The sequence below is a fragment of the Euleptes europaea genome, chromosome 14, assembly GCF_029931775.1.
Source record: "Euleptes europaea isolate rEulEur1 chromosome 14, rEulEur1.hap1, whole genome shotgun sequence".
Classification (NCBI taxonomy): Eukaryota; Metazoa; Chordata; class Lepidosauria; order Squamata; family Sphaerodactylidae; genus Euleptes; species Euleptes europaea.
Genome location: NC_079325.1, coordinates 8,808,020 through 8,833,226, shown reverse-complemented (window position 1 = coordinate 8,833,226; position 25,207 = coordinate 8,808,020). Strand labels below are relative to the sequence as shown.

At 47.7% G+C, this 25,207-nt stretch overlaps 1 protein-coding gene across 3 annotated transcripts in view; it reads right to left on the bottom strand.

The window, feature by feature from the left end:
* Window positions 1–1,426: 1,426 nt before the first annotated feature.
* Window positions 1,427–25,207, bottom strand: part of B3GAT1 (beta-1,3-glucuronyltransferase 1) — a 63,588-nt gene continuing 39,807 nt past the window's right edge. Inside the window, exons 2-6 of one of the 3 annotated variants that reach the window (XM_056860391.1) lie at window positions 20,342–20,485; window positions 20,080–20,226; window positions 16,762–17,270; window positions 5,768–6,064; window positions 1,427–1,533 (exon numbers count right to left, since the gene is read on the bottom strand). In XM_056860391.1, coding sequence (XP_056716369.1) covers window positions 1,447–1,533; window positions 5,768–6,064; window positions 16,762–17,270; window positions 20,080–20,191 — 1,005 coding nt within the window. In that variant the 5' untranslated portion in view covers window positions 20,192–20,226; window positions 20,342–20,485 and the 3' untranslated portion in view covers window positions 1,427–1,446. The remainder of the gene's footprint in view (window positions 1,534–5,767; window positions 6,065–16,761; window positions 17,271–20,079; window positions 20,227–20,341; window positions 20,486–25,207) is intronic. The other 2 variants (XM_056860390.1, XM_056860392.1) reach the window with 2 other exon arrangements.

Here is a 25,207-nt window from a genome sequence, read left to right as displayed (position 1 = left end):
TGCAACTGCCAGTCTTTTTCTTCTCTCCTCCCTCTCCAGGCTAAACCCAATCACATTTTTCTTTGCAGTGCAATAAATATCATGTAAGGACAAAGGTGCCACTGCTGAACCCAGATTCTCTGCAGTGAGTGAGCTGCTCTTGCTGGTCATGCCCAAGTAGTTTGTGTCCCTTGGGAGAGGGAAGGATGTTGTCAGGGACCCAAAATGGAAACCGTTGTCCGTATTAATGTCCCGCGGAAGCCCCTTGCTCTGAATCTTGGCTTCCAAAGGGGTTTTTCCAGGCATGCTTCCTTCCGTGTGCATCCAGCGCACTTTCCCCTCGCGGCGTCCCGTGAGGCTCCTCGCCTCGGACCAAAAGTGACGCCAGCTCCACTGTTGCTGTGCTTTTGTTTTGTTTTGTGTGTCACTGCTTTGTCATCTCCAGCAGGTCAGTTGTGGTGGTTTTTCCTTCTTGGTTAAGAGTGTGCGAGGAAGGTCAGGAGAGTCTGAGGAGTTTGGATTGGTTCAATCAGTCAACTCATTCGCTCTCGATATGTTGGAAGTATTTGGACCAATCCTGGAGACTAGGTGGAAGGCTCGAGACTCCACAAAAGAGAATATGCTGCAAATTAAAACAGCCACTTGGTTATCATGCATTCGCTCAGTTTAGGGGAGGATTCTGCTCTTTGGGTTCCATCTAGGGTTGGGTTCCAACTAGGGTTGGGAAATTCCTGGAAATTTGGGGTTGGAGCCTGGGGAGGGTGGGGAGGGACCTCAATGGGGTATAAGTCTACCCTTCAAAGCAGCCATCTCCCCTAAAACTGATCTCCATAGTCTGGAGGTCAGTTGTAATTCTGTGAGATCTCCAGGCCTCACCTGGAGGTTGGCAGCCCTAGTCCCAAGCCAAGCTTCTACTGCACTTTATCTTTAAAGAGATACGTATGTGCATGGAGGTAAGGGCTCAACTTCCAATATTTACAAACTTTTTATTTGTAAGGGGGAGACACATAACTGGTTCCATAATGACTCCCAATTATGGCAGGATTTGGAGTGAGAAATTTCTCCTGATGGGTGTATGAGGGAAGGACCTTTAGATCCCATATTACATACATACATATGTGTGTGTGTGTGACAGAGAGAGAGAAATGCATTGTAGCTGGTCCTATCTGCAGGTACTCAGGCGGCAAGATTACTGCTTCATTTCAAAATATGGCACGCGAGACTGCTGCTAAGGTTATTTTCAGCTTGACGGAAGGGTTTTGTTTTGTTTTGTTGAGCACCTTTAAAAAATAAGTTCTGATTCTGAAACCAAGGAATCTGGAAGCATAAAATAATCAAGTTTACCCCAAGGAAGGGAATCTGGGAGTCCGCTTTGTATTTTGCATGCCCCGAGTTATCTTTTCTCTCCACCCCGTGAGAATACCTGGCCGAGTCATACCTGTTAACCTCTCTCTTCGCTGCTTGATGTCAGATTTCCACATTGGGATCTGTGAAGCCTTTCTTCCCCTCGTTCACCAGTACCGGTTTCTCCGTCCTCGTGTGCCAGACGAGAATCTGAATGAGGAACAGGGAGAAAAGAAGACGTCTGAGCATAATCGTCCATTATTAAACCAATAGCAAGACTAACCATATTCCCTGGAGGCTAATGACTCGTCTCTGAGTCTTAAAGAAGGCTGGCAAAAGACCTCATGGGGGTTCCTCCCCCCCTCCCGAGCCAATGAGATGGGGAAATGGAGCATGGGCAGAAATGACCCATTTTATGGCGCTGTGTCTCAGGGCATTAACCCAAACCTTCAGCACACTCTTGCCCACTGACCTGTTCTCTCATCTTGTCAACGTTCACAACTCTTGCTTGGATTGTCTACCTTCCCCCCCACCCCCGCCCTTGGTAACAATAACGGGGGGAGCTTTCCAGAGGCACACAGCTGAACAAACGCAGACTGCCCTCAGATAGGGTTGCCAGGTCCTCCTTTGCCACCGGTGGAAGGTTTTTGGGGCAGAGCCTGAGGAGGGTGGGGTTTAGGGAGGGGAGGGACTGCAGTGCCATAGAGTCCAAATGCCAAAGTGGCCATTTTTCTCCCGGTGAACTGATCTCTATCGGCTGGAGCTCAGTTGTAATAGCAGGAGATCTCCAGCTACTACCTGGAGGTTGGCAACCTTATCTTCAGGTAGGATGAAGGCAGGCCTTTGCTTTGGAAGCCTAGTCTGTGCCAAGGTGTCAGGGCTCGTCAATGATCTCCATAGGGTTGCCAACTCGGTTTGCAAATTCCTGGAGATTTGGGGGCAGAGCCTGGGGAAGGTGGGGTTCGGGGAAGGGAGGAACCTCAGCAGGGTATAATACCGTCGCGTCCACCCTCCAAAGCAGCTGTTTTCTCCAAGAAAACACTTCCTTGAAGTCTGGAGATCGGTTGTAAATAGGGTTGCCAGGTCCCTCTTTGCCCCCGGAGGGAGGTTTTTGGGGGCGGAGCTTGAGGAGAGTAGGGCTTGGGGAGGGACTTCAACACCATAGAGTCTAATGGCCAAAGCAGCCATTTTTCTCCATTTCTGAGTCCAGCTGATAGAGAACTGATCTCTATCAGCTGGACTCAGTTGTAATAGCAGGAGGTCTCCAGCTAATACCTGAAGGTTGGCAGCCCTAGTTGCAAATCTGGGAGGTCTCTAGGCTCCACCTGGAGGTTGGCAACCCTACTTCCACATGAGGGAACTTGTAGCCCACCTGCTATCAATGGAGGCCTGCCAGGTGCTGGACAATCTCCCCTCCGCTTCTGCAGTGCAAAACAGGCCGTAGAAACCACTGGGAACCCCTCAAGGCTAGGTGGAGCACCTGGGCTGCCGGCTGCTGATCTTGGCTACCTCCCAATCACTCTTGCATGAGGACATCCCTTGTATGTCTGTGAACAGTGGATAGGGGATGGTTTCTCTGCTGAGCAGGACCGTGGCCGACCTGGCCAAGTCCGCCACCCTGGCAACTCAACCCTTACCGTGCTTTCACCAGCGCGGCGCCCGCCTTTGCAAAACAGCCCTTCCTGCCCTGCTCTTGACGGTCTTCCTCGGCCACAACAGGCAGCGCGTCCCTTTGGCACGATGCTCCCTCTCCCGTTCCCCTTCAACACTTGGCTGACGACGTTCCTCACCTTGACAGGGCTCTCGCCTTGTTGCCATGGCAATGAACTGCATGTTGAATCGATCCCGGTTTCCTCCTCCAAGCCGCTCGTTCAGTTTTGCCTGAGCCGAGCTTGGCTGGAAACCAATCTCTGCTCCACTTAAGCAAAAGGAAAGTCGGCACTTATGGGGGGGCTGGACGGTGCTCCGACGCCTGCTGGTTCTCAACTTTTAATACCTGTGGCATGTTCCTCCCCTCCCCCCGACCCAAAACTGGAAGTGAATTTCACTCTGTATTCAAAAGAGGAAAACATGCATTTTCTCCACTGGTTCCTAGATAGGGTTGCCAGGTGCCCAGTGCTGGCGGGCAAACCCCCGGCAATTGACCCCTCTGCCCACCGACTACCTGAGGGTTGGTGGACAAATGTGCACGCACACGTACTTACCGCGTGCGTCCCTTCCGGTTTAGAACCAGAAGTGCCGCCTCGTGAGGGGCCTTATCTCTTAGTCTGAGTGGTAAAGGGCCGCTTTACCACTCAAACGAAGAGGTATAAGACCCCTCACGAGGCGGAAGTTACGGTTCTGGACCGGAAGTGACGTGCATGTGTCGACGCGCGCGCACATGCACACATGCGCTTACACACAAAAGCCTCCCGCTGGAGGAGAAGAGGGACCTGGCAACCCTATTCCTAGAACAACTAGGAGGTATCCTCCCAGCAATGGTCACATCGCCCAGTCATTATTGCCTCATTCCAGATCTTGAGTTTCCTTTTTTAAAAAAAATAAAAAAAATGAGGGTATCAAATAGCGATGCAAAGTGTTTAGAGAATATTCAGCTTCAACGTTTTGCAGGGCAGAACTGGATGAAGCAAATCCCAGCGCTAGTGCACACGGCGAGTGTTTCTTCAGAACTGCCTTGTGGTGCTGAACAGACCAGCCGCTTCTCAGGAAAGAGGCTGGTCTCTTCAGCAGATGGTGGGACCTCCAAAGGAAGCATGGGCTCTTCAGCATTTTCCTCTTTTAATGCGGTCTCATGGACTACCTGGAAGTGGAACAGATCCTCAGAGCAGGCCAGCAGGGCCACAGATGTAAAGAAAACAATGAAATGCCTTCAGGGGCTGTTTCCTCCAGCTAAGCTTAGGGGGAAAGAACCTTGCCCACTGGGAACCCAGAACACCAGCAGAAAATGCTCTGTGTAATATGCGATCAAATAGGGTTGCCAATCTCCGGGTGGGGCCTGGAGATCTCCTGCTTTTACAACTCATCTCCAGATGACAGAGATCAGTTCCACTGGAGAAAAAGCAGCTGCTTTGGAGGGTGGAGTCTATGGCATTATACCCTGCTGATTTCCCTCCCCAAACTCCAACCTCTCCAGGCTCCACCCCCAAAATCTGTAGGTATTTCCCAACCCAGAACTGGCAACCCTAGCGGTCCAGTCACTTCCAGCTTATGGTGACCATATGAACGAATGACCTCCAAAACATCCCATTATTAACAGCCTCGCTCGGGTCTTGCAAACTGAAAGCTGTGGCTTCGGGTTGCCAACCTCCAGGTACTGGAGGAGGAAAAAAAGACACCTCTGTACAAATATCCAGGGGATAAGAAAATTAGTACAGGAGCGAATATTAGTAGAAATCAACAAATTCTTATTGTGACTACACACATATATATTACAAAAATAGTCACGTAGACCATCAACATACAAAACGCAACATGCATCAGACACAAAAGGTGGGTAATAAATAGGGTGAGTACACTTCAGTCAATAATCTTTCTATGTTTCTTTTTCCACAGGAGCATGTTTGTATGGACGAAAGGATGTCAATGGACAAAAGTTCATCAAGAGGATACGATCGTTTCGAAGTCTCAAAATTCAAATCTTCATCAGTCCTTCATAACAGAAGTCTCATAAATTCCTATGTTATCATCCATGTTGCACAATCCCCTTAGGGTAAGGTTGCCAAAATATTGCAATATCAAAATATCCCAAGCAGGGTAAAATTCAAAGTTCCTTCCTCTAAGGGTAAGGTCAGAAAAAGGAAGGAACTTTGAATTTTACCCTGCTTGGGATATTTTGATACTGCAATATTTTGGCAACCTTACCCTAAGGGGATTGTGCAACATGGATGATACGTAGGAATTTATGAGACTTCTGTTATGAAGGACTGATGAAGATTTGAATTTTGAGACTTCGAAACGATCGTATCCTCTTGATGAACTTTTGTCCATTGACATCCTTTCGTCCATACAAACCTGCTCCTGTGGAAAAAGAAACATAGAAAGATTATTGACTGAAGTGTACTCACCCTATTTATTAACCACCTTTTGTGTCTGATGCATGTTGCGTTTTGTATGTTGATGGTCTACGTGACTGTTTTTGTAATATATATGTGTGTAGTCACAATAAGAATTAGTTGATTTCTACTAATATTCGCTCCTGTACTGATTTTCTAACCTCCAGGTACTAGCTGGAGATCTCCTGCTATTACAACTGATCTCCAGCCGATAGAGATCAGTCCACCTGGAGAAAATGGCCACTTTGGCAAGTGGATTCTATTTCATTGAAGTCCGTCCCCTCCCCAAACCACGCCCTCCTCAGGCTCCGCCCCCACAACCTCCCGCCAATGGCGAAGAGGGACCTGGCAACCCTACTGTGGCTTCCTTCATTGAGTCAAGGGCACGGTACCTTAGTGCAATTGGCAGCTTTCGGCTCAAGGTCGTTCAGGGTCACCAGCTCCCGGAGAAGGCTGCTTTCCTGGTAGCCGCCCTTCACCCCTCGCAGTTTGAAGTAAGCCTGAGGTCGCTGGAGGATGAGCCTGAGATTCACAGCAAAGCCCGCCATGTCGATGGCGAAGGGCCGATGAGGGTCGAAGACGGTCTTCCAGCCGAACACTTTCCCAGCAGCGTTGACTTTGGGTGACTCGTAGCGCAAGCCCCCCACAAAGGCCACTGGCCACACCGACACTTTCCTGGTGCTCCGCATCTGGAGGCGAGGAGAGGGACCACCACACACAGGAAGGCACAGGTTCATTTTATTATCATTAGGACATTTCTCTGCTGCCTCTTCAGAGCCCTGCCCGAGGCAGCTTGCAATTAGAAGGACTCTTCAGAGCCCTGCCCGAGGCAGCTTGCAATTAGAAGAAGTTAAACATAAAAGAGCATAAGTACTAGGGTTGCCATCTCCGGGTTGGGAAATGCCCGGAGATTTTGGGGGCGGAGCCTGAGGAGGGCGGGGTTTGGAGAGGGGAGGGACTTCAATGCCATAGAGTCCAATTGCCAAAGTGGCCATTTTCTCCAGGGAAACTGATTTCTATCACCTGGGGATCAGTTGTAATAGTAGGAGATCTCCAGCCACCACCTGGAAGTTGGCAACCCGAATAAGTATGCAACTAGAACCCCGCTGGATCAGAGCAGTGGTCCATCTAGTCCAGCATCCTGTCTCACACAAGGACCAACCAGTTCCTCTGGAGAGCCAAACCAACAGGGCATAGAGGGCAAGACCGTCATAAGTACATAAGAAGAGCCCTCCTGGATCAGACCAGTGGTCCATCTAGTCCAGCATCCTGTCTCACACAGTGGCCAACCAGTTCCTCTGGAGGGCCAAACAAATAGGGCCTCGAAGACCAGGCTTTCCCCTGCTGCTGCCGCCTCCCAGTATTAATATTCAGAGGTTTGCTGCCTCTGCTAATGGAGGCTCCCTTCAGTCGCCATAATAGACCTCTCTTCCATGAACCTGTCCCAAAAAACAACAAGCTGTTAAAAACAAGCCCGGGGATGCAAACAGCATAAAACTAGGCACGGATCAGACCACAGACCAGAAGTGGACCATTTAAAAAGTAAATACTCGTAATTAAAAGCCTGAGTTAAAAGATGTCTTCGGGCCACGGGCCTAAAAGATAGTAAAGTGGATGCCTCAAGTGGGAGGGTGTCTAAGGCAACTCTGCTTGTGCTGCTTTGGTGTAGAGTCAGCATGGTGTAGTGGTTAAGAGCGGTGGACTTGAATCTGAAGAACCGGGTTGGTTTCCCCGCTCCTCCAGATGAGCGGCGGACTGTAATCTGGGGAACCGGGTTGGTTTCCCCACTCCTCCGCATGAAGCCCGCTGGGTGGCCTTGGGCCAGTCACAGCTCTCTGCCTTAAACTGAATCAGACCATTGGTGCATCAAGTATTGATACATCAGTGTTGTCTACTCAGACTGGCAGTGGCTCTCCAGGGTCTCAGGCAGAGGTCTTTTGCATCACCTACTACCTGATCTTTACTGGAGGTGCTAGGGATTGAACCTGGGACCTTCTGCATGCCAGGCAGATGCTGTGCCACTGAGCCACAGTCACAGTTCTCTCAGAAATCTCTCAGCCCCACCTGTCTCACAAGGTGTCTGTTGGGGGGAGGGGAAGGGCAGGGGATTTTAAACTGGCTTGATTCTCCTTAAAAGGTAGAGAAAATTGGAATATAATAACCCACTCTTCTTTTTGGATCTGAGCCAGTAGTTCCAAGCCCCCCCCCCCAACCAGGGCTAGAAAGCTTTTTAAAAAAGCTGTCTGCAGCCTTCCTCTAGGGACTATAGCATACAAACAGCCCTGTGTTCTGCTTGATTGATTGACAGTCACTATGGAGCCTCTGCTCTGCAGGGACCACATGGGCAGGGCTTCTTGGTAGCTTCCGATTTCTTCTTGCCACATGCTTGGGTATGGAATATGAGAATCGACAGGAAGATGTCCGGGCACAACCGTACACACATAGAATCATAGAATCGTAGAGTTGGAAGGGACCGCCAAGGTCATCTAGTCCAAACCCCTGCACAATGCAGGAAATTCCATGCTCAGAAGATGGCCAAGATGCCCTCCCTCTCATGAACTGCCTAAGGTCATAGAATCAGCATTGCTGACGGATTGCCATCAAGCCTCTGCTTCAAAACCTCCAGGGAAGGAGACCACCTCCCAAGGAAGTCTGTTCCACTGAGGAACTGCTCTAACTGTTAGAAAATTCCTTCTAATGTCTAGACAGAAACTCTTTTGATTTAATGTCACACAGAAGGCATCTTTCTTTGGCTGATAAGGTCGGATGATGCTCATCTACAGTCTTCCATCGTGCCCACAAACCCATGATAATGGTCCTGTGGTATACTCCATTCAGGACTGTACCACTTTTGATCACATAGGGACATATAGCATGATTTTCCACTGGGGTCTTTCCCAGCACCTGTGCCAGACACCTCTGGAACCTGGATTCTTTTGCCTGTTCTACCACTGAACAACAGCTCCTCAGCAATGGCAAGCCCCCCGTCCCCGCCCACGGCTAGGCTTTTTGTTAGGGTTACCATGTTCCGCTTGGAAGATTTCTGAAGATTTTGGGGGCAGATCCGGGGAAGGGAGGGTACTCAGGAGGGATGTGATGCCCTAGCACCTGTCCTCCAAAACTGCCATTGTCTCCAAGGGAATGGATCACTGTCATCTGGAGATCAGTTGTGACTCTGGGAGATCTCCAGGCCTCACCTGGAGGATGGCAGCCCTACTTCTTCACCTTCTTTGGGGGTAGTTGCCAGAACACCAAGGAGCAAGGCCATTTCCCCCTTCCCCCATCATTTTTTGTCTACCTGCTTTAGCCAAATTAAAGAGCTAGCGTGGTATAGTGGTTAAGAGAGGTGGTTTGGAGCGGTGGAGGCTAATCTGGTGAACTGGATTTGTTTCCCCACTTCTACACATAAAGCTAGCTGGGTGACCTTGGGCTAGTCACAGCTCTCTTCGAGCTCTCTCAGCCCCACCTACCACCCAGGGTGTCTGTTGTGGGGAGGGGAAGGGAAGGGATTGTAAGCCGATTTGATTCTTCCTTAAGTGGTAGAGAAAGTCGGCATATAAAAAGCCAACTCTTTTTCTTCTGCAAATAAATCCAGTGTCCTCAACCAAAGTTCACAAGGCAGCATGAAAGCAAGGCCTGACCCAGTGACCAAACTTACGTGCATGTGTATAAACCACCTTGCATTTGAAACAACTAGTTCCTTTGGAACAATGACTTCGGTCCAAGTATCCCTGATCGACTAGTTTTCTACCCGCAGAGGAAGTATTTGACGGGATGCTCCATTCAAATATGCAGTCTCCCAGGGGACCATTCTGTACGTGTAAGAATCTGCTAAGGTTCTTGTGAGCAGCCTCCAGTGCTGAAGCAGGTAAATGCAAACAGGTGTCTAGAAGAGGCGCCTAAAATATTATCAGGGGAAAAGAGCTGCAGAAACTGCCATTAAATGTGGCCTAGAAATATGCCTTGCTCCTCTTTCTGCCTCACCACAGGGCCGCAGGTGGGATCTCTCAGATCAGGGATCACCTTGCATGTCTCTTGTTGCAGCTAATTATGGCAAGAGAGGCTGGGGGGCTCCGAGGTGCATGCTGTCTTGCGTGAGACACCTGCTAACGTCTCTCCCCGCTCGCTAGGGAACAAAGACCCATTTGCTCTGCAGCACACAGCTCTGGCTTCCAGTCCCCTTTCGCAGCTCGCTTTTGTGGAAAGGAGCGGAAGAGGCACCAGGAATCCCCACTGCATGGGTTTGCAAAGCAGCTCTAATCAGGCCTTGCTAGGGTTGGCAACCTCCAGGTGAGACCTGGAGATTCCCTGGAATTACAGCATCTCCACATTACAAAGTGGCGTAGCCAGTGTGGTGTAGTGGTTAGGAGCAGTGGACTCTAATCTGGAGAACTGGGTTTGATTTCCCACTCCTCCACATGAGTGGCGGACTCTAATCTGGTGAGCTGGGTTGGTTTCCCCACTCCTACGCATGAGGCCAGCTGGGTGACCTTGGGCTAGTCCCAGCTCTCTCAGCTCCACCAACCTCATAGGGTGTCTGTTGTGGGGAGAGGAAGTGAAGGTGATGGTAATCCGGTTTGAGTCTTCCTTAAGTGGTAGAGAAAGTCGGCATATATAACAAGCTACTCTTCTTCTTCCAAACCTCACTCCCCCAGGCTCCACCCTCTAATCTCCAGGTATTTCTGAACCAGGAGTTGGCAACCGCAGCAGCTCAGCATGAAAAAGACCCCCCTGAGATCTGATGCTGCGAAGGAAGGAACTCAGACAGTATGTTTATGCTTGGCTTTTTCCAGCGCAGATGTCTCAAAGGCGGTAGAGGCTGTTTCCCCCCAACCAAGCTGCATGGTTTGTTGTGCTGGTGCAGCAGCCCAAAGAAACGACTGCATACTGCACCTCTGAGCGCACTACCCTGAAAACATGGTGCTGCAGATGGAGCTGTCTGTACCCTGACAACGTATTAAGCCCGGGGAGAGTGCACATCCAGCTCTTGACAGGTAGTAGATGCTAGAAGTGAGGAGAGGAGGGGGAGGAGAAGCCAGAGTAAGTTCTAAAATTAGATGCTAAGACCACCACCACCTCCATTCCCCCACGAGAAAAAGAATGGAGGGAGGGGGGAATCCAAGCAAAACAGGAATGAAATAGAAAGCCGTCTCCGGATATGGCTGAATGGATTAATAAAGTACTGGACTTTGCTTTGATGGCAAAACTAACATATTTTATGAAAAAGAATCCAATAGACGATTTTAAGTTGAAATGGCAAACACTATATGATAGTCCTTTTAACTGGAGATGCCAGGGATCGAACCTGGAACCTTCTGCATGCCAAGAAGATGCTCTACCACTGAGCCACAGCCCCTCCCCAAATAATGAATTCATAGGGTCTCAGAAGCAACTTGACGGCACTTTACACACGCACCAGTTTCCTCCCCCTAACTCTAGGGTTGCCTTCTAGCTGATTTCCACCCCATCTGATTTATTCCCCCCCCCCAGTCTATTAACCAGTTTTTGCAGATTTTATTTAGCTGGGACTGAACACTTCAGCAACGGGCACTGTTTAATTTGCCTGCATTTAAATTAATTAGCAACACAGCGTAGTAAGAAATTACTTCATTTATAAATCCTCCAGGAAAGGACAGTGTCGTTTCTGTGTTCCGCCAAACCCCCCCCCCAAAAAAACCCTCCTACGTGCGCTTGACAATGAATCAGTGTTACTACCCTGTAACTGCAGCAGTGTGCAAAAGAGCAAACATCAGCAGGAGGGAAGACAGGGGGGGATGTCTCCCAGAAAATATATATTTTAAAAAATCTTATCTTTTAATGCTAATTTAAGAGCCACATTAACTAACCATAAATTACTGTATGCGCATAAATCATGGCTCTTTCTTCTCCTTCAAATTCTAACTGTAAGCAATATTTGTAGCGCATTCCACAACTATTGCCAGCCATCCTTGCCAGGTGGGAGGGGGCATGACAAATGGTAAATCTGTGATTTCTTCCTAACCAATAGAAGCCAACCATGACAGCCTGCATATATATTTAGTGGCCACAATTAAAAAAAAAAATCAGAATCTTATACACTTATTAAGAACAGCTGTTTTCACGGGACGTTTGCCCACTTACAATGAACCCCTTTCTAAAATAAAGTTTACAGAGAACTTCCTTATCCCGTCCTGTTATTCTCTTTGAGAACTTAAACATGCCAGCAAGAGTCTTGGATGGACAGAGATGCTGGGTCAAATGGATGGCTTTCAAGACATGGCCACTTTGGGTCTCTGTGTGTGTTTGGTGGTGTCTGCCAGCATGGTAGGTTTGCCAGCCTCCAGGTACTAGCTGGAGATCTGCTATTACAACTGATGGCCAGCCGATAGAGAGCAGTTCACCTGGAGAAAATGGTGGCTTTGGCCATTGGACTCTATTTCATTGAACTCCCTCCCCTCCCCAAACCCCGCCCTCCTCAGGCTCTGCCCCACAGACCTCCCACTGATGGTGAAGAGAGCCCTGGCAATCCTACAGCGTGGTGGTTAGGAGCAGTGGACTCGAATCTGGTAAACTGGGTTGGTTTCCCCACTCCTCCACATGAAGCCTGCTGGGTGACCTTGGGCTAGTCACAGTTCTCTCCAAACTCTCTCAGTCCCACCTACCTCATAAGGTGTCTGTTGTGGGGAGATGAAGGGAAGGAGATTGTGAGCTGGTTTAAGTCTCCTTAAAGGCAGAGAAAATCGGGGTATAAAACCAACTCTTCTTCTTCTACCCTGTTCCCCTCCCCAAAGCAATTTTTTTCCTTTTGAAAAAGAGTTATCATTCTTTAAATGTGTGTGCGTGTTATGTGCCATCAAGTCACTTCCAGCTTATGGAGTCCCTATGAATCAATGTCCTCCAAAATGTCCTATCCTTAAAATCCGTGCTCAGGTCTTGTAAATTGAGGGTTGTGGCTTCCTTGATTGAGTCAATCCATCTCATGTTGGGCCTTCCTCTTTTCCTGCTGCCTTTCAACTTTTCCTAGCATGATTATCTTTTCCAGTGACTCTTGTCTTCTCATATTGTGGCCAAAGAACAATAGCCTCAGTTTAGTCATTTTAGGTTTTAGGGAGAGTTCAGGGTTGATATGATGTAGAACCAACTTATTTGTCTTTTTGGCGGTCCACGGTATCTGTAAAACCTTCCTCCAACACCACATGTCAAATGAATCAACTTTCTTCCTGTCAGCTTTCTGCATTGTCCAACTTTCACACCCGTACTTAGTAAATGGCAAATAGATTTGCCATTTAAAGACTATTCTTATGTGGGCCAAACATAGGGTTGCCAACCTCTAGGTTGGTAAATCAAAAAATTGAGCATAGAATAAAAGCTGATAAGCCAGTTCCAAGATATGCAATCTTTTTATATCGTTGAGTAGTTAAATAACTTATAAGGACAACTTATAGTTCGCAGTGTGCTTCAAGCTAGCAAGGACCAGCCTTGCTGCTTGACAATTTGTAACAATAAGCAATGTTATCACAATAGGCAAAAATATAACTTTTCAATTTTACAGTACATAATTGCTTATAGCAAGATCTATGGTAAATGTCCATAGAAGCCACCAGACATTTAGATCTTTTATGGTCATGCAGAAGGTCCCAAGTTCAGCCACTGGTGTCTCATTAAAGGGCAATAAGTAATATGGAGGACCCCAACAGAGACCCTGGAGAGCACCTGCTAGTCACGTAAGTAATCTTGATCCAACAATCTGACTCAGTAGAACGCACCTTCTGATGTGTTCAAAAGGCTCACTCTACCACCTTGAACTGTCCAAAAGGAAAAGCAATCGTAGACTCCTATGCTGGAACTCCCTTCCAGAGCACATGAAAAATACCACTTCTCCGTCTTCCTCCTAGAAAGCACCTCTTCCAGCTTAGCACCAATGGAGGGGACACAGCTTAGAGGTGGTATTCATGCAGTGTATGCAGGCAGTTCAAGGTTCAAGTCCTTCTCATGCTCTCCAGTTGGAAGGATCTCCAGGGTTAGGTCTGGGAAAGAATTTTGCTCGAGAGCTGCTGGGTGCTGCCAGTCAGAGTAGCTAGAACTACTTGAATAGCTGCACCAACTGTCTGGTTCAGAATAACACAGCTTCATATGTTCACATTACCTAATTGGGGGGGGGGTAAATATATTAATGTAGCCCATCTTTTCAGCTGATGTTAACAGAGGTGGCAGGAACATCAGAAATAAACAACAACCGTAAATCTAACACTGTTCCCCATGCAGATCAATAGACCTAGAAAATGAGGCCAGGTTTAGATAAGGGGGTATTCTGCAGACTTACAGTATTATTTCCGGAAATGTTTTCAAAGAAGTCCTTACAACAATCACCTTTTTAGCCCCCTATTCCTCCACGAAGCTCAAGGCAGCCCTCACCATTCTCCCCTCTTCCATTCTATCCTCAAAACCACAGTGTGGGGGTAGGTTAGGCTGAGAGAGAGAGTAGTTGGCCCCAAACCAGATGATGCTTTTGAACATGCACCAAATGTAACTGTACTCACAAATCTCCCATCTATTCTGGCCCATGAGTGTTAAAGAGGTCATTTGTCTTGGTTGAGAGGTCCACCAAAGCAGAACATAAGAAGAACCCTATTTGATCAAAACCAACGGTCAATCTAGTCTAGCATCCTGTTTCATGTAGAGACCAACCAATTGCCCTGAAGGACCAACAAACAGGGCATAGAGGCTAAGGACATCCCCAGATACAGAACAACATCCACTGAAGATCAGGGGAAGCAACTTAGAATCATAGAATCATAGAATTGGAAGGGGCCATTCAGGCCATCTAGTCCAACCCCCTGCTCAATGCAGGATCAGCCTAGAGCCGTGTTGGCGAACCTATGGCACGCGTGCCGACTCCGGCATGCGTAGCCCTCTCTGCCGGCACGCGCGTGACTCAGCTGAGCCGTGCATGCCCCGCTCGGATCTTTGCGGGTCGCCAGGAGGAGGAGGAGAAGAACCCGCAGGACGGCCAGCAGGGGGCTGCTGCACCTTTCCCCGCTCGGGCCTCCCACCGTCCCCGCTTGCCGAGCTGCGACAGCAGCGCTCCCCTCCCCCCGGCGATATCCATCCGCCGGTGCCGGAGTGCAGGCTTCCCCGGGCAGGGAGCGAGCGGGAGCGCGAGGCGCCGCGATGCAGCTAGGCCTGAAGCCGACATGCAGTGTGTGTCGCGCCACCTCCTCCTCCATGTGGAAGAAAGGCGGCCAGGGCAAGATCCTTTGCAACAACTGCACGGGCCGGCTGGGGCCGGAGGGGCCGCCTACGCCACCACCTCAGCTGCCGCGCAGCACAGCAGCGGCGGGAGCAGCGGCGGGAGCGGCGGCGGAGGGAAGCAGGTGAGGCTTCCCACCCCCTGCTGCCGCCGGCCAGCCGGCCGGCGTTCCATCACGGGCTGGAGCGCCGCTCTGGAGGAGTTGGCTTGGCTGGACCTCTCTTGCCCAGAAACTGCCGCGTTGGCCAGCTCACTTTAGGGCGAAAACGCATTGGGGGGTGGCGGGGGTTGCCTTGGATTCGCCGCTCTCTGGATGCACATCTCCCCCATCTGAATTCTCAAAACGCTGCACTGGGGGGCTTATTGTTGAGTTTGGAGAGTTTGGATGGGGGAGATGTGCATCTGGAGAGGGGCAAATCCAAGGCAAACCCCCCCCCCGGTGCGTTTTCGCCCAAAATTTATTCTGGGTTGCTGCGTGGTAAGTCGAGTTGCTTCTGCTAGCACGAGTGAAAGCGCCTTCTGCAAATGGTGGGAGGATAAAGGGGAAACGCTCTTCTCCCCCCCCCAGGGCGCATATTCAAGTATTGCAGCCCCAGCGTATGTTTGTTTACTCAGAAGCTGGCCCTCCCACAAGTCCAAAGGGCTTCCTCACAAGTATCTGTTGAAGCTGGAGGGTGTCAGATTGAAAACAGATAAAAGGAAGTATTTTTTCACACCACAAATAGTTAAATTGTGGAACTCCGTGCCCCAGGATGTGGTGATGGCAGCCAGCTTGGAAGGCTTTAAGAGGGGAGTGGACATGTTCATGGAGGAAAGGGGTATTCATGGCTATTAGTTAGAATGGATACTTGTCATGCTGCATACCTATTCTCTCCAGGATCAGAGGAGCATGCCTATTATCTTGGGTGCTGTGGAACACAAGCACCCAACAAAAGGGTTCTTCATAATAAGCTGTACAATAGTGAAGAAAATTTCATTTTTAAAAGATCCCATGATCAGAATACTTACACTTGTTTTAAAAGTATAGTAATTCTTATTGGTAGTGAAGTGTGCAATGTCCACAACGGACTAAAATGCTGTTCAGTTCTTATTTTTTTTAATGTATATAAGTCGCCAAAAGCTAAGCAACTTGTTGCATGATTTAACTTTCCCGTTCAGACTGGTAGGACAATTCTGAACATTTAGGAATTACATGCTAAGAATGTTCTATTTTCTAAGAATATTTCTTTAATACAAGAAAAATACATTTAAGTTTTTTCAGCTGTGAGTAAAGGTCCATGGGTAGAGAAAGCTCTCCTGACACAATGCAACCTCATATTTTTTTAACTTAAGATGCCAGGCACTGAATCTGGAATCTTGTGTATTTTAAACAAGGGCTTTACTACTAAACTACACCCCCCATGCCATCTCCACACTTTTTGGTTCTCTATTTCTACAGAAAACGTACCTTTCAATAAAAAGTTGTTTGAATCATTGAAAGCTCTGTTATTGTGTTTTTCTTTTAACGCAAAATATGTGAATGTATGAGTTATTTTTTCTAAACTAAAACCTCAGTATTCTGGTTAAATTGCCGTATTGGCACTTGGCGATAAATAAGTGAATTTTGGGTTGCAGTTTGGGCACTCAGTCTCTAAAAGGTTCGCCATCACTGGCCTAGAGCATCCCTGATTGTCCAGCCTCTGCTTAAAGACTACCAGTGAGGGGGAGCTCACCATCTCCCTAGGAAGCTGATTCCACTGACAAACAACTCTTACTGTAAAACGTTTTTCCCTAACATCCAGCCGGTACCTTCCCTTCCGCAATTTAAACCCTTTATTGCGAGTCCTATCCTCTGCTGCCAACAGGAACAACTCCCTGCCCACCTCTAAGTGACAGCCCTTCAAATACTTAGGGAGTGCAATCATGTCCCCCCTCAACCGCCTCTTCTCCAGACTGAACGTTCCCAACTCCTTCAGCCTTTCCCCTTAGGGCTCGGTCTCCAGGCCCCTGATCATCCTCATCGCTCTCCTCTGCACCCGCTCCATTCTGTCCACATCCTTTTTGAAGTGAGGCCTCCAGAACTGCACACAATATGTCAGGTGCGGCCTAGAGGTCAGGCCACACCTGCAGTATTGCAGGCCAGACTTGACCCTGTAGGACAGACCAGCGGCCCCTTACCTCCTCGAAGAGTTCCAGGCTGTAGGTGTTATCATCATCCGCAAAGTAAACAATCCCAGGCTGGCTGTTGTTTCTATTAAAGGTCTCTCTCAGCCACCGCAGAGCCAGATTCCTTTGCATCGTCCCCCGGGGGATCCGCGGGTCCCGCATGTCCCCCCTCAGCTTGTAGTTGCGAGGAGTCTCCACGTTGAGGTGCGTGTAGTTCAGCCCCGTGTCCCTCAGGAGGCGGGTGACGAGAGGGGTCCGCCGCTGGGAGTCCTCCACCAGGATCCAGTGCAAGTTCGGGACGTGCAAGAAAGTGTTGGCGAGCCGCGTCAACTCCGCCTTTTGGACGGGCCGGCTGTAGGTGGGCGTGACGACGTGGATGGTGGGCAAAGCGTCTGACCAGGGAGGCGGGCGTGTGTAGACATACTCTGTCCTAACCACTTCCACAATGTCCCGGTCAGATAGACAGTACTCCTTGGAGTCAGAGCCTTGGGAGAAGTCGCGACGGGAATCCCCACCATCGTCTGGAGTGACATAGAGGAGGGGGGAAAGGACAAAGAAGGGACAACAAATTAATCTTCCCTGGGAACGGCCAAGAGCAACCACAAAGCCAAGAGCCTCCCCTTGGATTGGGTAGGTTTGGGGGAAAGGAAAACAAGCTCAAAAGCAGAAGGTGTGAGCAGGAAATGGTGGGAAGAACATAGGCAACTTAAGGATTAATCTCCGTTGGGCTGTGTACAAAATCCACTATGGAGAGAACCAATATTCTTCCAGCTGTCTCGATGACTCTGATGAAGGAAACCCACAAATGTTTGCTTATTCTGCCTCATTTGTTCAGCTTCTAGGGCCAAAGCTGGCATGTAGGGTTGCCAACCTCCAGGTAGTAACTGGAGACCTCCTGCTGTTATAACTGAACTCCAGCTGATAGAGATCAGTTCCCCTGGAGAAAATGGCCGCTTTGACAATTGGACTCTATGGCATTGAAGTCCCTCCCCAAACCCTGCCCCTCCTCAGGCTCCGCTCCAAACACCTCCCGCAAGTGGCGAAGAGGGACCTGGCCATCCTACTGGCACGACGTGCTGCGATCATGAACAGATCTCCCAAACACTTTGTAATGATAAATGATCGTTGTGGATGGGTCGGGAGATCTCCATGCCACCTCCCGACTTCAAATGCAGATAGTGGGGAGGGTTTGTGACACTGGGGCAGGCACAATGGGTGTAAAGTGCTATCAAGACACAGCTGACTTATGGCGAACCCTGTAGGCTTTTCAGGCAAAAGATTAGCAGAAGTGGTCTGCCGTTGCCTTCCTCCGCATAGCATCCCTGGTATTCACAGATGGTCTCCCATCTAAGTACTCGCCAGGACCGGCAAGCAGGCATAATGAGCGTCCATATTTTTTTGGTTAATGGGGCAAAAGGCAGTTCCAGGGTGGAGGCATTTGCAGTCTAGAAAATAATGCAGCGAAGGAGGGACTTGTACAGGATTTGGGGTCTAGACCAGCCACCAGCTGGCATTAGCAAAGCACTCTGGCCCCAAATGGCTGTGGGCACACTTATTTAGATCCGTTGACTTCAAGGTACACGTGCATTATTTGGTACAACAGAGAAACTGTACCATTGTGATTTTTATTTATTGAAACATTTAGAGTCTGCCTTTTCGGGGACCTGTTAGATCCTCAAGGTGGTTTACATCAGTATCAAAATCATACAGCAAATTCTCAGCGTTAAGAAAAATAACACAAAAGACCCAAAGTGTCATAGGTAAAGGTAAAGGTGCAAGCACCGGGTCATTACTGACCCATGGGGTGAAGTCACATCAAGATGTTTCCTAGGCAGACTATGTTCACAGGGTGGTTTGCCAGTGCCTTCCCCAGTCATCTCCATTTTACCCCCAGCAAGCTGGGTACTCATTTTACCGACCTCAGAAGGATGGATGGTTGAGTCAACCTTGAGCCGGCTACCTGAAACCGACTTCCGTTGGGATCCAACTCAGGTCGTGAGCAGAGCTTGGACTGCAGTACTGCAGCTTATTACTCTGCGCCACCAGGCTAGCTATTCCAAAGTGTCATAGTGGGGGTTACTGCACTTGTATTCCCAGCGACGTATTAAGAGTTTGAAAACGTTCTAAAAAATACTGTTCACACTTTCTATGTATTTCCACCGATGTATTAAGAGTTTGAAAACTTTATAAAAAATACTGTTTGCACTTTGTTTGGCCCCTTTAGCTGTGAAGACGTCTTCCAACCATTTATAAGCCGTGGTATCCAAAAACCCTTTTAAAGCGATGTTTTTTATAACGTTTTCAAACTCTTAATACATCGCTGGGAATACAAAGTGCGGTAACCCCCAGTATCGTATAATTCCATAACCCTAGAAGGGACAGTTACGGACATGGAAAAACAGAACCTGCTGTAGCCAGGATCGTATGGCCAAAGCTGGTATGATGATCATCCATACTCCCTGGATGCCCATTATACAATTCTTATTACCGTCCCATAGTTTCCTCTCACAGGGCAGACCTAGACTGTAAACTTAAATCCACTTTAACAGCCATGCCCTGTCTCCAGGGAACCTTGGGAACTTTAGATCTGTGAGGGGAATTTGAATCTCTCTCTCAGATCCCTCTCTAAACTATAGTTCCCAGGGCAGCCATGATAGTTCAACAGGTAGTTTCCCCCCCCCCCCAAATTCTAAGTTCTGTAGTTTAGACGATGTACCCCAAAACAGCTCTTTGGAGAAACAATTGTTATGTATGGATTTAAAGTTCTGGTCAGCAAAACTGGAGGGGATTTGACTTAGCACTATCTATGCAACAGAAAAGCAAGAAAACAGTATGTGTCAGAGCATAATGCAAAATCTTGCATCTATGGTGGCTACTCACTAGGGTTTCCACCTCTGGGTTGGGAAATACCTGGAGATTTGGGGGTGGAGCCTGAGGAGGGCGGGGTTTGGAGAGGGGAGGGACTCCAGTGCCACAGAGACCAATTGCCAAAGCGACCATTTTCCCCATTTGATCTCTGTGTGACCCTTGGCCTATTTGATAATTTTTTGTTCATTCAATGAAACAGATGTTTTGGATATACCTTTTGCCTTGTTCCCTCTTCCAGGAGCTCTCCAAACCCCACCTGCAGGTTGGCAACCCTAAAAACAAACCCGTATAACCTGGGACATTTTCTGCTACAGGACCCTGGAAGGACAAAAGATAAACACGGACCACCAGATGGAACGAGAGGGATGACTGTGGAAGCAATGAGACGGATCCATGGTGTGGTGGGGTTGGTGGAAGGAAGAGGCGGGCACCGTTGGCGCGGGCCGACGGCTTTCTTCTCACCCTTGTGCACTGCGAGCAGTGGCGCTAACGTGCTCTGGTGCCAGACAGTGATGAGCAGCGTCCAGGGAAGAACTATCAGCACGATAGCCAGGATGTCGCGTCTCTTCGGCATCTCCAAGGCTGACTGGGCCCACAGCTCCTCATTACCTGACAGCGAGAAGCCCGGAGACAGAAGAGCAGAGCACATGGAGAACAGAAATCAGTGGGGAAGAAGGAACCGGGGCAGAGAGAAGACAGCGGCGGAAGGTCTCCGAGGTCTTACCAGCGCTCACAACCCACCCATTGCACAAGCAGGTTCGGAGGGGCAGCCGCCACCGGGGGGGAGGCAGGCTGCCGAGGGGCGACGCTTCTCCAGGCGTCGCGGGAGCCAGCGGCGCAGGCTTCAGGGTCCCTTTGGGAAGGTGGCCTGCAACGCAAAGCAGAAAGGAATAGGCAGCGGGTTCAGGGCTTTGCACGTGCAAATGTAAACCGCCTCATAAGGGTGTGGTTGTGAGGATAACATGGAGTAGAGGGGAATGGTGTTATAAGCTGCTTTGGGTTGCCATGGGGGAGACAAATGGACATAAATATCTAAATCAAACTATTTACTAGAGGGCCCTGAGCTGGATGGCCCGAGTTAGCCTGATTCTAGGGTTGCCAGCTCTGGGTTGGAGAATACCTGGAGATTTTTGGGTGGTGTCTGAGGAGGGCGGGGTTTGGGGAGGGGAGGGACTTCAGTGCCATGGAGTCCATTTGCTGAAGCGGCCATTTTCTCCAGGGGAACTGATTTCTGTTGCCTGGAGATCAGTTGTAATAGCAGGAGATCTCCAGCCACCATCTGGGGGATTCAAAATATTAATACAACCGTAATCAAAGTAGTAGTCAAACAAACCATTGTGGCTATATCATATGAACAATTATGTATTTTTATAAAGATTATACTAGAGTATGAAAGGATAACGTATAGATTAACAAGCTTCAATCATATTTTACTGTGTTAAATATCACAATCTCAATATTTTTGTGCTATTATTACAAACAAAAATAACATAGATAGTGCTATTGTTACAGACAGCGTGAATTTTCCCCACAAAGTAATTCACATATATTCAATTTTCATATATGCATACAAAATATTTCAATTCTTGAAAAAAGCTTGGTAGTAGAACAGGTTGCCGGTAAGTGCCTGTTTCAAGGTTTATTCAGCTACCCCAAAGTTGCAGAAAGCTTTATGTGGCTTACTCCAGGTTCTGAGATAAGAAAACTCAATGCTCAGACTGCTGAGTAAAATTCGTGTTATACATGCCGCCAAACTGCAATCTAAACAATAAAAAACTGGTGTAACACCTTATACATATTACTAATAAATGTAAACAGTAATTAAATAACCTTTCATACTATTAGGTAGCATTTGCTAAATTGTTTTACAAAGTAAGACCCGACATTTGTCTTCGATCTTGGTCACGCCCCCTGCGATAACATGATTCATTCTCATTAACATATATATACAGTATTTGAAAACTCCCCAAATCTTCGAAAGCCTAATTGCCAAAATGTGAGAGTCATTATCCTTAAAATTAATTTAAAGAAAGGAGGACAGATCATTTGTTGCATTTAACCCTTTCGGTGTTACAGAGTTGAATAAATGTATAAAGCAGGACTCCTGTTGACATAGAACTTTCTCCACGTTAATCTTTTCATATTTTCTAGGGGTCACCTGCCATATTGCAAAGAATCTAATGTCGTCTTTTGAATGTTTTAATCATTTATACAGATCAACAACAGGCGATTCGACGTTGTTCCTAATCCGGGAACAGTGCTCCCCTATTCTGATTTTTAATGGGCGTGTCGTTTTGACAATATAAATTAAATTACAAGAACACACTAAGGCATAAACAACATTTATAGAATTACAATTTGTAAAGCATTTAAGTTTAAATTGAAATCCAGTGTCTTCATGAGTAAAGCTCTTAACTGGTAGTGCAAAGCGACACACTGCGCATGTGCCACATCGAAAATGTCCAACCGTTCCTACAGTGGGTTGGGTTTCTCTAATGTCAGTGTGAACCAGCAAGTCTTTTAAAGAGACAGTGCGTTTGTACCCTATTAGTGGTGGCTCAGAGCATCCTGGAATGCTTTGGATTACATGCCAGTGTTTAATGCCATCCATTAAGGCTGTATAGTTTAAGGAGGCTGTTATTCTAGTTGATTTCCGTTTAGTAGTAACGAAAAGGTTTTTACGTCCTTTTCATCAGCCTGTCTTTTGGTTGTGTGCACTATGTGCATCGGGTAACCCCTTCCCTTTAATGTTAAACTCAATGTCGCGGCTGCTTTTTCATAGTCCTTCTCTTTAGTAGCAGATCGTTTTAAACGTAGAAAATGTCCATAAGGTAAGTTATTATTTTTTTTAAACGGGGATGATAGGAATCATAATGTAATATTGGTTCTTGTAGGTTATCCTAGGTTATTGTAGGTTATTCCTCAGGTTATTTCCTAGGAAAGAAAATACCAAGACCACGGTCACACAGCCCGGATAACCTACAAGAACCAATGAACTCTGACCGTGAAAGCCTTCGACAATATAATGTAATATTGTGTATGCATACATGAAAATTGAATATATGTGAATTACTTTGTAGAAAAAATTCACGCTGTCTATAACAATAGCACTATCTATGCTATTTTTGTTTGTAATAATAGCACAAAATTTTTTGAGATTGTGATATTTAACACAGTAAAATATGATTGAAGCTTGTTAATCTATACTGAGGCTATTATGTTTATTCTTTGGTTGGTTTTGAATGAACATAATTCTTATACCAAGATATTCTTGTTTTTGATATTATTGTATTTTTGAGCCACGTGCTGCCTCTTTATATAGTTGCCACTATTTTCAGCATAGGTTCCTTATTCTCTATAGTACCTGGAGGTTGGCAACCCTACTCAGAAGTGAAGTGGGCATCTACCTGAGGCAGGGTCTTTTCTGTTGTGACCCCTTGCCTGCAAAACGCTCAGGCTGCAGCTGGCCAGGAATATTTAATACAGTACCTCGGGTGACACATACAAATGATCACATTTATTCAGGGTTTGAGAGAACTGTGATTCGGTTGGCTAGTAAATCATGTTGAACTGCTTTATATATTTATAAGTGGGGCCCCTGCAAAACTCATGGGGTGGAACCCCATCTCCCCCCACCAGCATTACCCAGCCTGGCATGACTCCAGGCCCCACCACCCACTTTAGAGCCCGGTGGATCCCAGAGCCCTCTGTTGCTGCGGCCAGGCCCACAATGGCTCCGGCATTGGCCATAGCCAGGCCTGGAGTGGCTCCCTGCAGCAGCTGCCACCAGCTCTTCTAGTAAGTTATTTTTGGGGGAATTTAAACCCCCAATGTAGAATCATAGAACCATAGAAGGGTCCATAAAGGCCATCTAGTCCAACCCCCTGCTTAATGCAGGATCAGCCTAGAGCATCCCTGACAAGTGCTTGTCCAGCCTCTGCTTAAAGACTGCCGGTGAGGGGGAGCTCACCACCTCCCTAGGCTGCTGATTCCACTGTTGAACAACTCTTGCTGTAAAAACAAATTTCCTAATATCCAGCTGGTACCTGTCATCCGGCAATTTAAACCCACTATTGCGTGTCCTATGCTCTGATGCTAACAGGAACAGCTCCCTGCCCTCCTCTAAGTGACAGCCCTTCAAATACTTCAAGAGAGCAATCACGTCCCTCTGCAACCTCCTCTTCTCCAGACTGAACATTCCCAACTCCCTCAGCCTTTCCTCATAGGGCTCAGTCTCCAGGCCCCTGATCATCATGTTTTTTAAAAAAATATTTCAGATTTTTCTGCAAACCTGGGGAGTCCCTCAAGTTTGCAGAAAGACCTGTTCAGCATTGGTGTGGCCCTAATCTGCAGATTTAGGTATCCCCAAAGGGAGGCCACATGTCGCTATTAGATTAAGAGAGGGATGTTGTTGTCAGGCAGAGAAGCTTCAAGAAAGCAAACGCAAAGGGTCTCTGCAAATGGAGCCCTGTGGGTAAAGTATTGCTAACTATGGAATAAAGATTCCTGCATCATTTACCAACCAGAGGACACCACTTGGGTGAATGCATTTGGCTAGGAGAATCACATGTGTCGTGTCATGCATTTCTGTATTGAAATCTCCCGGTGTGAAATTCTTCTCAAGCTTCTGGATAACGCTGCCTCCCTCCCCGCTGTCTGCACTGCGTTCTTGAACTGGTTTCCATTTCCCAGTTTCCACTTCCCAAAGCCAGTGCCCTGAACGGCTTTCCCATCTTCCTGGCAACTGTCCACGCCGGCTAAGTGATGTATGTGGCTTGCCAAGATAACACCTAGATAAAATATGGCCTATTTAAATCTCGCCCGTGTCTCTGTTAGCATCAGACTTACGCCTCTGTGGCAGCTTAATATATTCCTGGCTTTGATGCTTCGGGGAGAAAAACTGAGGAAAGGCAGAAGGAGGATGCCTGAGAGGAGGGAACTGAAGGACGGAGTCTAGGGTGCCCTGGGAATAGCTTGCCTGTAGCACAATGGTGAAATGAATGTCAGCCTTAAAAAAAAAAAAGTGCCACAGGTCTAGGGTTGCCAGGTCCCTCTTCGCCACTGGTGGGAGGTTTTGGGGGGTGGAGCCTGACTCTCCGCAGTTTTCTTTACTTAAAAATACTTCTTTTGAATTTTCTCTATACCAACTTTTTACATTGCAAGATGGGGTTATTACACCTCTGTGAAATTCCGCAGTAGTGATCACTCTTCTCTTTTGAAGTGTTGGGGTTGGCAAGCTGAAGAAGATATAGAAACGCGTCCTTGCGACGGACCCAGTCACGGACCTCTACTTTGTTTAGTCTTGCTACTCTTTGTGATTGCACCCATAATATATGTCGTTGTGTAACTATAAGCCATTGGCTGGGTTGAATCTACAATTTCAGTTTTGTATTTGTTAAGCCTTTGGCATTGCATTTGCTGGAGCTGGTTGGCCAGGTTGAATTTGAACCATTTTAAAGCCTTTTATGGCTTTGTCTTAAGCCCTGCGAGGCTATTACGTTTATTCTTTGGTTGGTTTTGAATGAACATAATTCTTATACCAAGATATTCTTGTTTTTAATATTATTGTATTTTTGAGCCACATGCTGCC